General features: G+C 36.7%; 2 protein-coding genes across 2 annotated transcripts; one reads left to right on the top strand and one right to left on the bottom strand.

The window, feature by feature from the left end:
* The first annotated feature begins 589 nt into the window (after positions 1-589).
* Positions 590-8,215, top strand: LOC113769862 (imidazole glycerol phosphate synthase hisHF, chloroplastic). The gene is made up of 19 exons (XM_027314167.1): positions 590-844; positions 1,002-1,084; positions 1,901-1,995; positions 2,609-2,712; positions 3,161-3,330; positions 3,468-3,582; positions 3,917-3,972; positions 4,060-4,098; positions 4,223-4,321; positions 4,489-4,551; positions 4,631-4,693; positions 4,800-4,882; positions 5,060-5,168; positions 5,281-5,334; positions 5,903-5,990; positions 6,459-6,496; positions 6,967-7,072; positions 7,411-7,577; positions 7,947-8,215. The coding sequence occupies exons 1-19, from the start codon at positions 649-651 to the stop codon at positions 8,004-8,006; spliced, it is 1,788 nt and encodes a 595-aa protein (XP_027169968.1). The 5' UTR covers positions 590-648; the 3' UTR covers positions 8,007-8,215.
* A 140-nt stretch (positions 8,216-8,355) lies between these two features.
* On the bottom strand, positions 8,356-14,271 carry LOC113770282 (dihydrolipoyllysine-residue succinyltransferase component of 2-oxoglutarate dehydrogenase complex 2, mitochondrial). Its single transcript, XM_027314701.1, has 15 exons — positions 14,042-14,271; positions 13,715-13,787; positions 13,507-13,581; positions 12,706-12,757; positions 12,570-12,594; positions 11,672-11,742; positions 11,099-11,173; positions 10,904-10,959; positions 10,768-10,812; positions 10,368-10,643; positions 10,150-10,244; positions 9,812-9,902; positions 9,607-9,717; positions 8,960-9,154; positions 8,356-8,865 (listed from the first exon to the last, which is right to left on the bottom strand). The coding sequence occupies exons 2-15, from the start codon at positions 13,766-13,768 to the stop codon at positions 8,674-8,676; spliced, it is 1,413 nt and encodes a 470-aa protein (XP_027170502.1). The 5' UTR covers positions 13,769-13,787; positions 14,042-14,271; the 3' UTR covers positions 8,356-8,673.
* Between the last annotated feature and the right edge of the window lie 249 nt (positions 14,272-14,520).

Below are 14,520 nucleotides of genomic sequence, written 5' to 3'. Positions count from 1 at the left end.
TGCACGTTTAAGGGATAAGTTGCATGTTTAAGGGATAATTTGTTGTAATGTATGTGAAATAAAAAAGTAATTAAAAATAAAATTGTAAAAAAACAACCTTCCAAACAAATCCTTAGGCGAAAAACTACAATTAGAATGTGACCTTTCGGAAGAGCTTTCACCCGTTTCGTTCACTTGTACGTTCCCAGAATTTTAAAAATTAGCGAAATACAGAAGTGCGATTTCCTTGTAGTCGACAACACATTATGACTCAAATGGTCTCCCGCACCTCTTCACCCTCAAAATGGCTTCCACAATGTTTCCAAAAAAAAAAAAAAAAAAAAAAAATGGCTTCCACAATACACATGTTATTGGGAATACATCCATTAACTCCATCACCAATCCGTGATATCTATAGCTGGCCTGCAAATGAAATAAATTAGCCCACTATGCTTTTGGACTTCATTGGGCGTTGATAGAAGTCCATAGTAGCATTGAACTCAAAGATTCTAATGGCGCCCACGATCCTTTATCAACCGAACCAAAAGACAAGTATAAATACGCAAGTTTTGGAAAGGTAATAGGAAATGTAAACGACCGCTGAGGCTTTTGAGTGCTCTACTGTTACAACACTCCATTCAACTCTGAAACTGCAGTGACAAAGGAGCCATGGAGGCGGCGACTTTTGCTTCAGCTACTTCGCGGATGCTAACGCTAAAATCTCGTTCAAATTCGTCGTCTCTTTTCCCCATTCCCTCTGCTTCTTGCTCTCTCCATTTTCTACGCTCTAAGCCTGCCGGAGAACCTCTCAAATTTGAAACTTCCAGAAGCTGCTCCGTCCGCGCCTCCGCTTCCGGCGACGGAGGTAATGTCACGCTCTCTCTCTCTCTCTCTCTCTCTGTGTGTGTATATGTATGGCGTTTTAACTGTATATGGCATTATTACTCGATGTGGAATTGTTTGAATTTAAATAGGTGATATTGTCGGTTTTGAATTTAACATTCGTCTATTCAATATTTCAGTGGTCACTCTGCTTGATTACGGTGCCGGGAATGTCCGGAGCGTGAGAAATGCAATTCGCTACCTCGGCTTTAATATTAAAGATGTAAGGTTTTTCAACACCATGCTGCTGTTATGATTTTTCCGACTTAGTTATTATCTTGGTGAATGAAACTTAATTTCATTTCCTTGTTTTCTCAAATTTTTTAAAGTAAAAACAATGTAAACAATAAGCTATAAATAAGACTCGTTAGGACTTCTGCTTTTAGGTTATCAACTTTGTTTCAGCTTCTGATTACCGACGAATATTGGTTTATTGACGTTATTTACTAAGAAATCAATAGATATATCGCTGGCTCTTTTTGATTTACAAGATTTGAAATTTGAGATTTTTTTTTTTTTTTTTTGAAGCCGTTCTGATGACATTGAATTGCTAAGTTGACCAGTCACAGGGAAAGGATTGTTGGTGTGTGTGTGTTTCTTTTTTCCTTTTCGTTTTTGAGGTCTAGAAAGTGAGATGATCGAGGAAGTATGTAACTGTTAATTATCTAGTGATTTACTTTATCTACGGTAGAAAATTAGATTCTGAAGCTTCATGGAGAACTTTATCTGTCGAAGTTATATACTGTGCCTAAATATTCTACTTAAAATGCGACTTCTTAAGTCTAAAATAAGTGGCCTTCATTCTTTCTTCTTTTCTTGATTCCAGGGGTGGGAATTCGGGGTAGGTGTGGGGGTGGACTAGGTGGTTTTCGAGGAGAGAAAAGGGAGGGTAGGCATAGATTCATTCAACAAGCTATAAGCAAAATTGTTTCTGAAAATGAACTGGGGATCCTAGAGACTAGACAAAAATTAATCATTTGAGTCTGTGTTGAGAATTGTGCTTCTATTAATTTCAACACTCTGTCCGGAAAACTTTTAGGTTCAGACTCCAGAGGACATCATGAATGCAAGACGCCTTATATTTCCTGGTGTAGGTGCATTTGCTGCTGCCATGGATGTGTTGAACCAGAGAGGGTAACTCTTTATCCAGTTCTGCATTTGTCCTGTGAAATGTCAATCTTACTACATCAATTTTGTCCGTAGATAATGCTTAATAATGTTCATCATTTAAGAAAACTAATATCTACATTTTTTTTTCTGATCCAGTGGAACACACCTTTTTTACTCCCTAAATGATCTGTTCCAAATGTTTTGGATAGAAGTGAAAAACAATTGAGATTTAAAGATAACAAAGTCCATCTTGGATGTTGTAGTTCCTGGACATCAGTAAATTGAAGGAACTTATTAAAAAAAGTCCCGAATACTGCAATTATATTAATTTATATATATAGCACTATTAAGCAATCAAGTCCTCTATACTGCAATTATATGAAGTCGGACAAAAATCGTGGACTGAGTTGACTAGAAAGAAAGATAACTTTGAAGCAAAAGTGGCAATCTATAATAAACTTCTATTTGTGTTTGTCTGGACCTGTGTCTCTGTCTGTTTCTTCTTCTGTATCTCCACATATACACATCCAGAAATATAACACACTTCTACCATATTTTTTTGGTTTCACAAATGTGGATTCCTTTGTGTTAGTCAATCAAACTAGTTTCAGAACTCAAGGAGTGCATTCTTCTGTAGGATGGCTGAGGCTCTTTGCAGTTACATTGAGCAAGATCGCCCATTCTTAGGCATTTGTCTTGGACTTCAGCTACTCTTTGAGTCAAGTGAGGAGAATGGACCGGGTAAGGCAGATAACAGCTTTTTTTGAGCTTAAGAATCAATCAAGTGTTTCAAAATGTAAATCTCAAGCTTAGTTGTGACTTTGCGGGTGAAGGAAAAGGATTCATCAAGTTTATCCCAGCTAAAATAGAAAACATATTTTAGTTGAGTTCTTCCAGATTTGGAGGTGGGATGTGATGAACCTCAGCCTGAAAATACACTTGTGAATTGAGTTGTGTAGTCATATAATTATATGTGAGTTTACATGTTTCAACATTTTTAGCCTCATGCTATTTTAGGTGCTAGTAATGGTGTATTTTGCAATTTGTATGATTCGTGCTCTGGAGGTGGTGAACCATTCAGGTTAAATGTCAGACCACAAGACTTGCTGTTGTGGCTTAAATATTCTCTCGTCACAAATAATGGATCTGTTGCTTTGTGGATGACCTGACAATTGCTCATCTCTCTTAGTGAAAGGCCTTGGCTTGATTCCTGGCATAGTTGGAAGATTTGACTCATCAAAAGGTTATAGCGTACCTCATATTGGCTGGAATGCTCTTCAAATAACAGAAGACTCTGACATTTTGGATGATATAGGAAATCGACATGTGTATTTTGTGCATTCTTACCGTGCAATGCCGGTATGGTATCCTATTTGCCAGTGCAATTCACATCTGCCTTTTGCAGCATTTTCTCATTTCATTGTCACACATCATTGTTTTTTTTTTTTTTATTCAAGGTCTCTGGCCGTAATGTTTTGCTTCTTTTACTCTTTTAGTCAGATGATAACAAAGATTGGATATCTTCTACCTGCAATTATGGCGACAAGTTCATTGCATCAGTAAAAAGAGGAAATGTTCATGCTGTCCAATTTCACCCAGAGAAGAGTGGAGGTATGATTGGATATGATAATAATTATTATCATGTAATCAAGTGGAAAGAAGTTTTTGCTCATTTCTTTCTTTTTTTTTTATTGATTTTGTCTTTTTTTTTTTTTTAGTTTTTCTGTTTTACAATCTTTGAAAGATGTCTCTCGTAATGAAGTTGAATTATCCTGTCTACCCTTGTTTTTGTTGTTTCCTATTCTGCACTTGCAGTTATTGTCATGAATCTAGAATCTCCTGCCTATTTTTGCTGCTTTTGCTTGAGCACTCAAGTAGCATGATTACCATCATGAATTGTAGAAAAAATCTCTTAATTGTCATTTTGTTCTTAAAAATAATCCAGCTGTTGGCCTTTCCATCCTGAGAAGGTTCTTATATCCAAATAACGAGTTGACAAAGGTACCGATCTCCCCTCTAAATTGTTGTGTGACTCTCAAATGTTTTTGCCAAAGGCATCTAAGACCTGAAAGCTTCATGTGAAGGCAGAAGCCAGTCCAAGGGAAGGCCTCTAAACTTGCAAAGAGGGTGAGGACTTGATCCAATTGTTCATGTCACTTTTTTATCCTTTATTCATTGAGGTTATATTTATTTGATTTTTGTGATCTAGCTATGAGGGGATACTTTCTATGATTGGTTTTCCAACTTTCAGGTTATTGCATGCCTTGATGTGAGGACTAATGACAAAGGTGATCTCGTTGTGACCAAAGGTGACCAATATGATGTAAGAGAGCACACAGAGGACAATGAGGTCAGGCTATGCAATATTTGCATTTCGTAAATTTCTTCGCTTTACAGACATAATGGTGGTCTTGCTATTTTACTTGACCATATCAGAATCTTGAATCGGAGATAAAAGCTATCAGTAAAGATAGAGAGCAAAATGTTAAATTTATTGTATCTTTATCATTCTTAAAGGTGCGAAATCTTGGAAAGCCGGTAGAACTTGCTGGGCAGTATTACAAAGATGGAGCTGATGAGGTATGTATTAATTCTAAGAGCACTACAGCTTTGCGTTATTCATGTGCGCCATAAGCTAATTAAATTTTCTGTATTTCAGGTTAGCTTTTTAAACATTACAGGTTTCCGTGACTTCCCTCTTGGCGATTTGCCAATGTTGCAGGTATGTATGCAACTGATTTAAATATCAGTGTGTCATCATTTTTACTTTCCATTCTCCTCTATCTTAAACTTATCATATCCCGTTATCTTTTTTTTTTGTGTTGTAGGTACTGAGATATACATCAGAGAATGTTTTTGTACCACTAACAGTTGGTGGAGGCATTCGTGATTTTACTGATGGAAATGGAAGGTAAAACATATAGTTGTAGCCAATTGTTTTACACCTCTTTAGAGAAGAAGGGAGGGGAGTCATTACACTTTAGTACTTGATTTCCTTGTACTGCTCTAGTGCTTGCACATGCTTCAGGAGAGTAGCAGGTGATTTCTGAGGTTGAAAGACTTAACACTCTGGCTTCTCATTCCTCAGATACTATTCCAGTTTGGAGGTTGCTTCAGAATATTTTAGATCAGGGGCAGATAAGGTTTCAATTGGAAGTGATGCAGTTTATGCTGCCGAAGAATTTCTGAAAACTGGAGTATGTGATACTTGCAGCATGTTGCAAATAATATACCTGCTTATTAATTCTTTTTTTTTTTCCTTACGTCTTTTTATTTTGCTAACAACATTTCTTGAACCGCTTTCTCAAGGAAAAAACTGGGAAGAGCAGTCTAGAGCAGATCTCATGGGTTTATGGTAATCAGGTAAATTCATCACACATGTTCTATATTATGTCCCATTGCACAAAAATGTGCTTATATTAGAATATTGGCTGGAGAATCAAGATTGACTATTCATTTTGAGGATTGTTCGTTTTGTGCTTGTCCTGTGTAGACGATAGTGATATGTTCCAGCGTTTTCTTTTTCAAACCATAGCTATTCATATCAAAACATCGGCATTACAAATTATCATGTAGTAGAGAAGAAGCACTTCTTCGAACAGGTTGTACAGAAACTTGCTGATGGCCAACCTCTTTCTATGCTACATTAGGTTGAACGGTTGTTTGTTTTGTTGCAATACAATATCTCTTTGCTTTTGTAGTCACTTTTGATTTCATTTTCTCTGTCACTCTAAATTGCATAATAGGTTCATCCAAATGTTGTTTTCTGAGCTTTTTTCAACTTTTATCATTGTATTTTCCTCTATGCCAAAAGTAATAGCTAGCAGTTCCTTGATTCTCTCCTGTTAATATGTCGTTTATATGTCTTGTTTTCTATTTATGGGTACTTGTATGGTCTGATTACTTGCTTCATTTAATGTTGATCTTGTAGGCTGTGGTTGTTAGCATTGATCCTCGGAGGGTCTACGTGAAGGATCCAGATACTGTGAAATTCAAGACCATCCCAGTTAGAAAGCCAGGTAGGATATCTCATTGCAGTTGCAGTGATATTATCCTGTAGGTTCCTTCTGGGTATTTATTTTATGATCTTCTTATTGTGTAAAAGACTCCTGGTTGGACAATGTGGAACATAATATGTGACTAAAATTGACGAAAATAGCAAATTTTGACTCGGGGAGATTCCAAGAATGCAAGTGTGACGTTGATCATATATACCAAAGCTACCCTTCATTCAGCAGGATCTTTCGAGGAGAATTTTCCAGTTTAAAATTTTCCTTTGTTTCTTTAACCTTTTGGCAGTGCAGAGACCCCGTGGGAAATAGAGGATGAAAAAACCATTTTTGGTTGCCACATGACTTGAGCTGGTGAACGCAGAGACACTTCATGTGTGTGGTACAGGTTTTCTCATTTAAAATAGACTAGAAAGTAAAGAAATGGTTTTTTGCCTTGTTGGGGGGCTTATTGATTGACATACTGATTACTTTCAGGTCCAAATGGAGAAAAATATGCCTGGTATCAATGCACGGTAAGTAATCATATAACTTGTAGACCTTCATCATGTCGTCAGCTATAAAACAATCGAAGGATAGAGAGTTGCATTCAGCAGCAGTAATTGTTGACATTTGCTATTGGATTGCATGTGAAAATAGTAGTAGGTTCTTGTACTGAGATGCATCATGAGGCTATAATTCAGGAACTGGTCTGATGTAAAATTTAACCGACTTTCACTATATAGTGCTGTTTTGTCCATTAAATATAAGGCAGCTATTCTTAAATTCTTTTGGCATTTCTTCATCTTTACTGGGGAAGAGTGCTGAGGACTTGGGTAGAAGTGAGTTTTACATTTCTGCGGATTCTCTTATCTAAAGCTTTCTACATTCTTATATCAACTTGTTTTGTGCTTCTTGCATACTCAATGTACATATTGGTCCATCCCATGGCATTAAATTCCATTGTTTTTAATATTCTAGAGTAACCTTTGTTATTATCCTTAAGGTCAATGGTGGTCGTGAAGGTCGACCGATTGGGGCATATGAGCTTGCTAAAGCCATCGAGGAACTTGGAGCTGGGGAAATCCTATTAAATTGTATTGACTGTGATGGTAAGTGTGATTCTATTGCCAGTAACTGGCACTAATAATCATTTAAATGTATGGTATGCATGATGAATCTGTTACCAAATGCCACTGACAATAGGATATTTAGTTAATGAAATCCCAGGGGAATGCATATAGCAGTGGTGGTAACATTTTGAATGACTAAATCGGGAGGCTATTTACTTTGAACAAACCTGGATAGTTGATTCACGCTTTTGCTGTAAAAATATTCGTCTTCTAACATCTCTGCCAAGTTTTATGAGTATGTCAAAACTTTCATTGATCTTTTATTTAATAGTAATGATGAATCTAAAGCCTTTCAAATGCAAATGATGCCCTTCTAGGTCAAGGGAAAGGATTCGATATAGATCTGGTGAAGTTAATCTCAGATGCTGTTAGCATCCCAGTGATTGCAAGCAGCGGGGCTGGAGCAGCAGAACACTTTTCAGAAGTTTTTAACCACACAAATGCATCTGCTGCGCTTGCTGCTGGCATTTTCCACAGAAAAGAGGTATTAATTTTGTAAAAGATGTGCGAAGTCCACCTTGTACTCTTGCTTTTTTTCCTTTGGTTTCTTTAACTGGTACTTGAGAACTGGATTTGCTTCCTCATTATCAGCAGAATTTCTTGCATTTGGACACGTATACATCACCTGGTGAAACAATCTCTGATGCATCAGGGATGAATTTTGACTCATTGTTTTCTGTAGATACCAATAAATATTAGACAAACTTTTGAACGCATGGATTCTAATATCGGTGGTTTCTATAGATTTCGACTGTTCTAAATTTCTATCATGCATTTTGAGAAATTTCTTCAGATCCTTTTTCTGTATACAAATTATTGGATAAAGTCTCGGTATGAGCATATTCATTTTCAGGTGTCTATTCAGTCTGTTAAAGAGCATCTATGCGAAGCAGGGATTGAGGTTAGAATTTAGCTGGATTATGCCATACCAGCTGGAGATGCGGTAATTTTATATGCGCTAGCATGGGAATTACCCAACTCATGTAACTCGGCAAAATGCCCCTAAACCCGTACGCAAAGTTTGTGTTCCAATTCGACTTTTTGACTTCATTATCATCTATGTATAACTTTAAGTAAAATCTTGTATAATGAGCAACATGGTGGTTTTCGATTTTGTGCTTCTACTTTTCGCATCTTGCATTGGGATACAAGCTATGATTATATCTACTACTCTGTAAGTTCTTAAACTGAATTCCTCCAGGTCCTCTTTCATGTTCATGCATCAAGACACCACAAAAATCCAGGAGCAGAGTTAAAACATATGGGTTAAAACTACAGGCGAACTCGCTTCATTGAGATTATTATCCAATAACTTTTGAAACTGAGAAATAATGCTGCCAACTAAGGGATCTTCAAGTTTAGCACAAATTCCAACAAATTCCATCATGCCCAAAATAAAAAGCACTAAACACAAGTTTAGCACACTTAAACTAGCGTCTAAAAAAAACCTTCTCATTTGAAATTAAAACGTGGCTGGCCGCAACTGAAGTGCTAAACATTTATTCGTTTAGCCGAAGTGTGCTTTTAACTGCAGTATATTAAGAATATCTATAAAATCAAACCCCCAAATGACCAATTCTTCATACATCAAGGAGCAAGCGACGTGGATCTTCAACCACATCTTTGATTCTCCTCAAAAAGAGCACTGCCTCTCTCCCATCAATCAGCCTGTGGTCATAGGTCAGTGCAACATACATCATAGGTCTGGGAACTATGTTACCTCCAACAACCATCGGACGGTTGACTATTGAGTGCATACCCAGAATTGCCGACTGGAAAATGGCACAAACGAATTGCAAATTTTATTGTTGATAGCGACAAAGAAAATAGCACGCAATCAAAACAATGACTTTCAAAGAGCCACACCTGAGGAGGATTGATTATTGGAGTGCTCAAGAGGCTTCCATAAACACCACCATTGGATATTGTGAATGACCCTCCTGCCATCTCATCGATTGATATACTTCCATCACTTGCCTTCTTAGCCAACGTGTTGATCTCCTTCTCAATCTCAGCAAAGTTCATCTTATCAGCATTGCGGATAACAGGAACGACAAGGCCCTAAATCATGAATACAGACCGTCAAAAGGTTACAATTTCATATTAGGTGCATATTTTGTATCCCACACCTTACAAGTTGGTAAATCAATGAAAATACACAGACAGTTGTTATGTGGGAATCAGCGATACAGAGATTACCTAAACATGTCTGATTATATTAAATTTTAAATATGATCGTTAAACAAAGCAATCCACAGGTAAGAGGGGAACCACTCACAACGATAAGTGTCAAAATAACACAATTTATTGGAGATCTCCACATGCAGAAGCAAAAAGCTGCTAACACGTGATAACTAGCCATCCAACTTACATGCATACTCAAGTTTGATCAACAGTAGCATTCTTCTTAAGCACATAAAAGTATTAAGTTCAAGTAGTTCAAGCTTCTTTGGTTCTATCTCAGTCTATCAGAAATTTATACTATTTCTTGCAAGCAGAATGTCTCAGATTACCTTTGGCGTGCCAACAGCTATACTGATGTCTATATAGTCTCTATAAATGATATCATCACCATCAATGACAGCATTTATTATGGGCTGATTCTGGAGTCCGCTAACAGCAGCCTGAAAGAGAGGCATGGAAAGAGACAGGATTTCAAAAAAAAGGAGACTGGCCGTAGAGAAAATAACAAAACATACTTCATGATTGGTTACATACTTTTACAAACCCAGACATAAGACCTAGCTTCACACCGTGCTTTTCAACAAAGGCATCCTTGTAATCGGAACGAAGTTTCATCAGATTAGTCCTGCAAAAAGCAACAATTAAACAGAACCAAGTATGGGAAATAGAATGGTACATGCGAAGCTTCACCCAAAAAAGGATATTTTTTAGGATGGTAAACTCGGGATTTTAAAGAATCAACCCACTAAAGATCGTCTAGAAGTTCTTTTGAAAAAAAAAAAGCCAAACTTATAGGAATAAGCCTTTGGCATATTTCACCATTCTCAAACATACTGGTCTTCTTAAATTCTATGAAATGTAACTAAGCTTACATATCAACTTCATTGAAAGTTGTCAACAATGCAAAAGTGTTTTGAGAATCTTTCAAGCGCGTGGCAACTCGTTTTCTGAGCCTTGTCATAGGAACCTGTTACAAGGACACATTCAAATGCATTATAGGAGGAAAAAGAATGTCGAAAAACATATTGTAAGATCACTAAAATCCAGATAAACCTCAAGATGTAGTGCGATATAAAGATCATGGGCTTACTCGTCTTTCCCTTTCTTTTGGGGGAAGCTGGGGTTCTGTGGCAGTTACTTTAGGAGGAGGTGGAGAAGCCTTGGCTTCAGTTTTTGGCTTCTCAGCTTTCTTTACTTCTGCAGCAGCAGATTCAACTTTCTGTTTTGGTTGCTCCACCTTTTTCTCAGGAGTAGCTTTTTCGGCGGGCTTCTCAGACGGAGCAACATGAGTTACACCATCACCAGATTTTGAAATCACAGCAATTTTAGTGCCAGGTTCTACAGTATCCCCTTCCTTGGCTACGAACTATTGCAAATCACATAAAGTATCAGGATTAAGCAATTCGGAAAGAAGCAAGAAAGCATAAAAATAAAAATTTAAAAAAAATAATGAACCATAATTAACTATTCCAAAACCCTTGATTGTTTACCTTTTGGATTACGCCTGCTTCAGGACTAGTAACATCAATTGTCACCTAATGGAAACAAAGAAAATTGAAACATTCACTCCATTTAGAACTACAAACATTTTAAAGCAACAAGTAAGAACTGAACTATGGAAAGTACCTTGTCTGTTTCAATCTGAGCAATAGGCTCATCAACTTCTACTTTGTCACCAGGTTCTGGGGAAAAAAATTGTATGATCCATCAGAGGAACCGAGAAAGCAAAACCAGAAATACATTGAGGGCAGTAATGAAATTGAGAACCAAAACTGTCTTTAGTAAAGGCATAATTGGAATATCGATTTAAGGGAAGCATACTCTTCAAGAACGTTGCCAATGTGCCATCGGATATTGATTCCCCCATAAAAGGAACAACAGCATCAACCAGATCACCTTGAGCATAGGAAGTGGTAAAGAGAAAGAATACAAACATTAGTTAGCAAATGAAAGCCATTACATGAATCCACATCCATATTAAGACTCCACACCTATTGCTTCATTGAAATTGAAATTGAAATTATACTAAATATATCAGTATGAAAATACTGGACTTGGCCACTAGAAATAATAAATGAAAACTACACTAACAGGTTGTCAGAACTGTACGCAATTCACTTAAAAAGCCCTAGAAGTTTTTGGTTTCCATTAAAGGCTGGGTTACGGTGTAAAACCAATCAAACTTACAACACATCTAGAAGTAGACAGGAAAACAACATTTATAAACCATCAAAAGTACGGGCACGTGACAGAAACTACTAAAGGAAGGGTTCAAAATTTTCCTATAAAAGTGCCTAAAACCTTCCAAGAGCATCAAATTCAGAACTGTCATTTTTCAAATACAACTGCATTGCCAGAAAAGCAAAGAATGGAAGACAAAGTGCTGTACTATACCACTATTAGAACAAAATGGCCTTTTCCATGTATGCATGGTGAATTGAGGCAGAAAATTGTCTTTGATTCCCCTGCAAATAAAACAGCCAACCATGAATGATAGCATTATCTGCCAACAATACCGTCTGACTTAATGTGAGTTTATATACCTTGGATTTTTTGAAGCTAGCTATTCCACATACCAAAAACATCTATTGTATAAGTCCAAGTGTTATTACCCTTGCGGGAGTCTAATCACAAAAACACAATTTACAGACAAACTTTTCTTTGGTTTATACCACGGATTAGGTAAAATCAAACCAGATTGAACGACTCTGGGTGAAACTGTCTCAGTCAACTTGAATAAGGTCAGCTAACACAATGCCAAATAATGCTGTATCAAACTAAATATGAAAAGCACTCTCAATACTCATAGTAATTACATCTCTTACCACTGACAGAAAACCACATGAAATGCAGTACCTAATTGAACTTATTTTACAAAGCAGAATTTGGTTTACAATTAAATCCACTATGCCTTGCCCACATTGGAAATAGTTGTGCAAAATGATAATTAAAAGATAGAGTACTGTGCTAAGCTCTTAAATAATGACTTTTCTTGGAGCGATGATGTCCTCTGAACAAGAATATTAAAATTCAAAACATTCTAGTAAAGAAAGTGCAGTGAACTGTAATTGCGAAAAGATTGGAAGATCTGGCCAAAGAAGGTGAGAGCCCGGTAGATTCGTTCCCATGGGTCGATCCTTCCCAGTAAAACGTGGCGTGTTCGAATTCTGATTGCTTTTATGTCAGAAAGGGGGACCACCCTCTCTAAGCCTAAGTATTCCTCAATGACCGATAGCGTACAAGTTAATAGCAATTATCAAGAGGAGATTAAACAAGAAAAGATATCACTGACCTTGACGATGTCAAGTCCAAAGATCCTATACCGAAAGAAAATAGAAAATAGTTCAAACAGAGACATGCTGGAGGGGGGCAAAAAGGAAAAAACACACACACACGTGGCATTGACTAACATAGACACCCAAGATTACCAGAGAAAGTGAAGTCAGAGAAACTGCGAGTGCATCCTGGGTGAAAGAAGATCTGTTCAGAAAGCAAAAACAAACAGTTAAGAACAATTGCACAGGAAGAACTAACAGCAAACATAAGCTTTGATGGCCAAACGTAGAAAGAGAAACAAAAAGGAAGAAAACAACTGAAACTGACACTTCAAGAGACAGAAACAGTAAATAATATTATTTGATCATAAACTTGTAGTTGAATAACATCTTAGAGACACAGTAAATACATGTTCTCAATACTGCTTTTGAGAATTGTAACCTAACCGAACTCCAGACAAAACTAAAACTGGATAGCAAAGCAATGTCACATATGCTATCTTCACAAGCCAACACCAGAAAATGGAACAGAGTTCTCTGAGTTTCCAAGAAAGACAGCCACCTCAACTCAACCTCTATAACTTAACTCTTACCCAATTTCCATATAATTCCCCAGCTTGTTAAACTATGCAATAAATTTTGTACTATATAAGGCTAAATCACATTTAACTAATCTAAACTCGTCTTAATGAGTTAGAAACGTTTTCTTATCTTGACTAATAAAATGAGTTTATTTGCCTAGAAAAGAAAAACTAATCTAAACTCAAGCAATTTTGACCAAACCTCAATGAAATTACAACATTACATCCTTGAAAAGTATAAACTACTTGTTTGTCTACAATATCATTTTCATATCAGGAACATCATTTGATTCACCATGCCTCTTCGCACGTCAAACTATTATCACCACTAAGCAGTATCAACGCTGAATTGGAAAAGAAAGCAGCGAGTTACCTCTTCAGCTACAGCAGTAGAAACTCTAGGCGTAGAAACCACAGGCCGACTCCAATGCCATGATTTCCTTTTAATCTGGTCCGCAAACACAAAGGAGATCGGTGTTCTTACAAAAACACAACTAAATTTTACTATAAAAAATAAATCTGCCTTCATGCACATATGAATGCATATCTAAACACACATGCAAAACTTGAAGTTTAAATACCAAAGCAGAAGAAGCATCAGAAGCCACTTTTCGCCTTACAACGCCCAGCATCATTGACTTTGATCTCCTAAGGCTGTTTTAGACAATTTACAATACCGAAATTCATCAATCTTAAGAAAACAAATTTAAAAACAAAAATCAAAATTATGAACAAGGCAAATCGCAGAGTAAATAAACCAATAAGCAAAATGATTGCGATCTGCTAAGGAAATTTAGAAGAAAAAAAAAATCGTTTCGCAAATTAATATCCAACTTTCCAGAGCAAAATCCATATTCCTTTGTTCACTTTCTTCTCTTTTTTTTTTTTTGTAAATAATAGGAAAATACCTCGACGAAGACAATGAACAGAAAAGGCTAACAAACGACGGCGAACTGATATAAACAGCGTAAGCTAACAAAAATCCGGAGCTTCTGGTTCGTTATTCTTGTATAGGCTTGACGGCGGCGTTTTTGCACCCTTTGGTGGTCGTCCTCCTCTCTTTCCCTTCTGCAATATTCTGTTCCTTCTGTTACTCAACCTTCTCTCATTTTTTTGCCCCTTTAGCTTTTTCTTTTGGTAATTGATATACAGGCCGACGATTATTTTTTGCCGAGATTGTGGCTTTCCCAAGTCAGAAGTCAAATTGTGACTTTTATAACGTGGCATAATATGAGTTGTCGGAAGTGAAATAATTGTTCCTGGTCTAGCAGCCTTTATATTTTTCATTAAAAATGAAAATATTATTTACATCTCCATTTTTATTAATCACACTTTCATTATCATTTTAAGCATTTATAAAATTATATAATAAAATAAATAATAGGAG

This window comes from Coffea eugenioides, chromosome 5, assembly GCF_003713205.1.
Source record: "Coffea eugenioides isolate CCC68of chromosome 5, Ceug_1.0, whole genome shotgun sequence".
Lineage (NCBI taxonomy): Eukaryota > Viridiplantae > Streptophyta > Magnoliopsida > Gentianales > Rubiaceae > Coffea > Coffea eugenioides.
The sequence above is the reverse complement of the archived record's forward strand: the minus strand, read 5'-3'. Positions and strand labels throughout refer to the sequence as shown.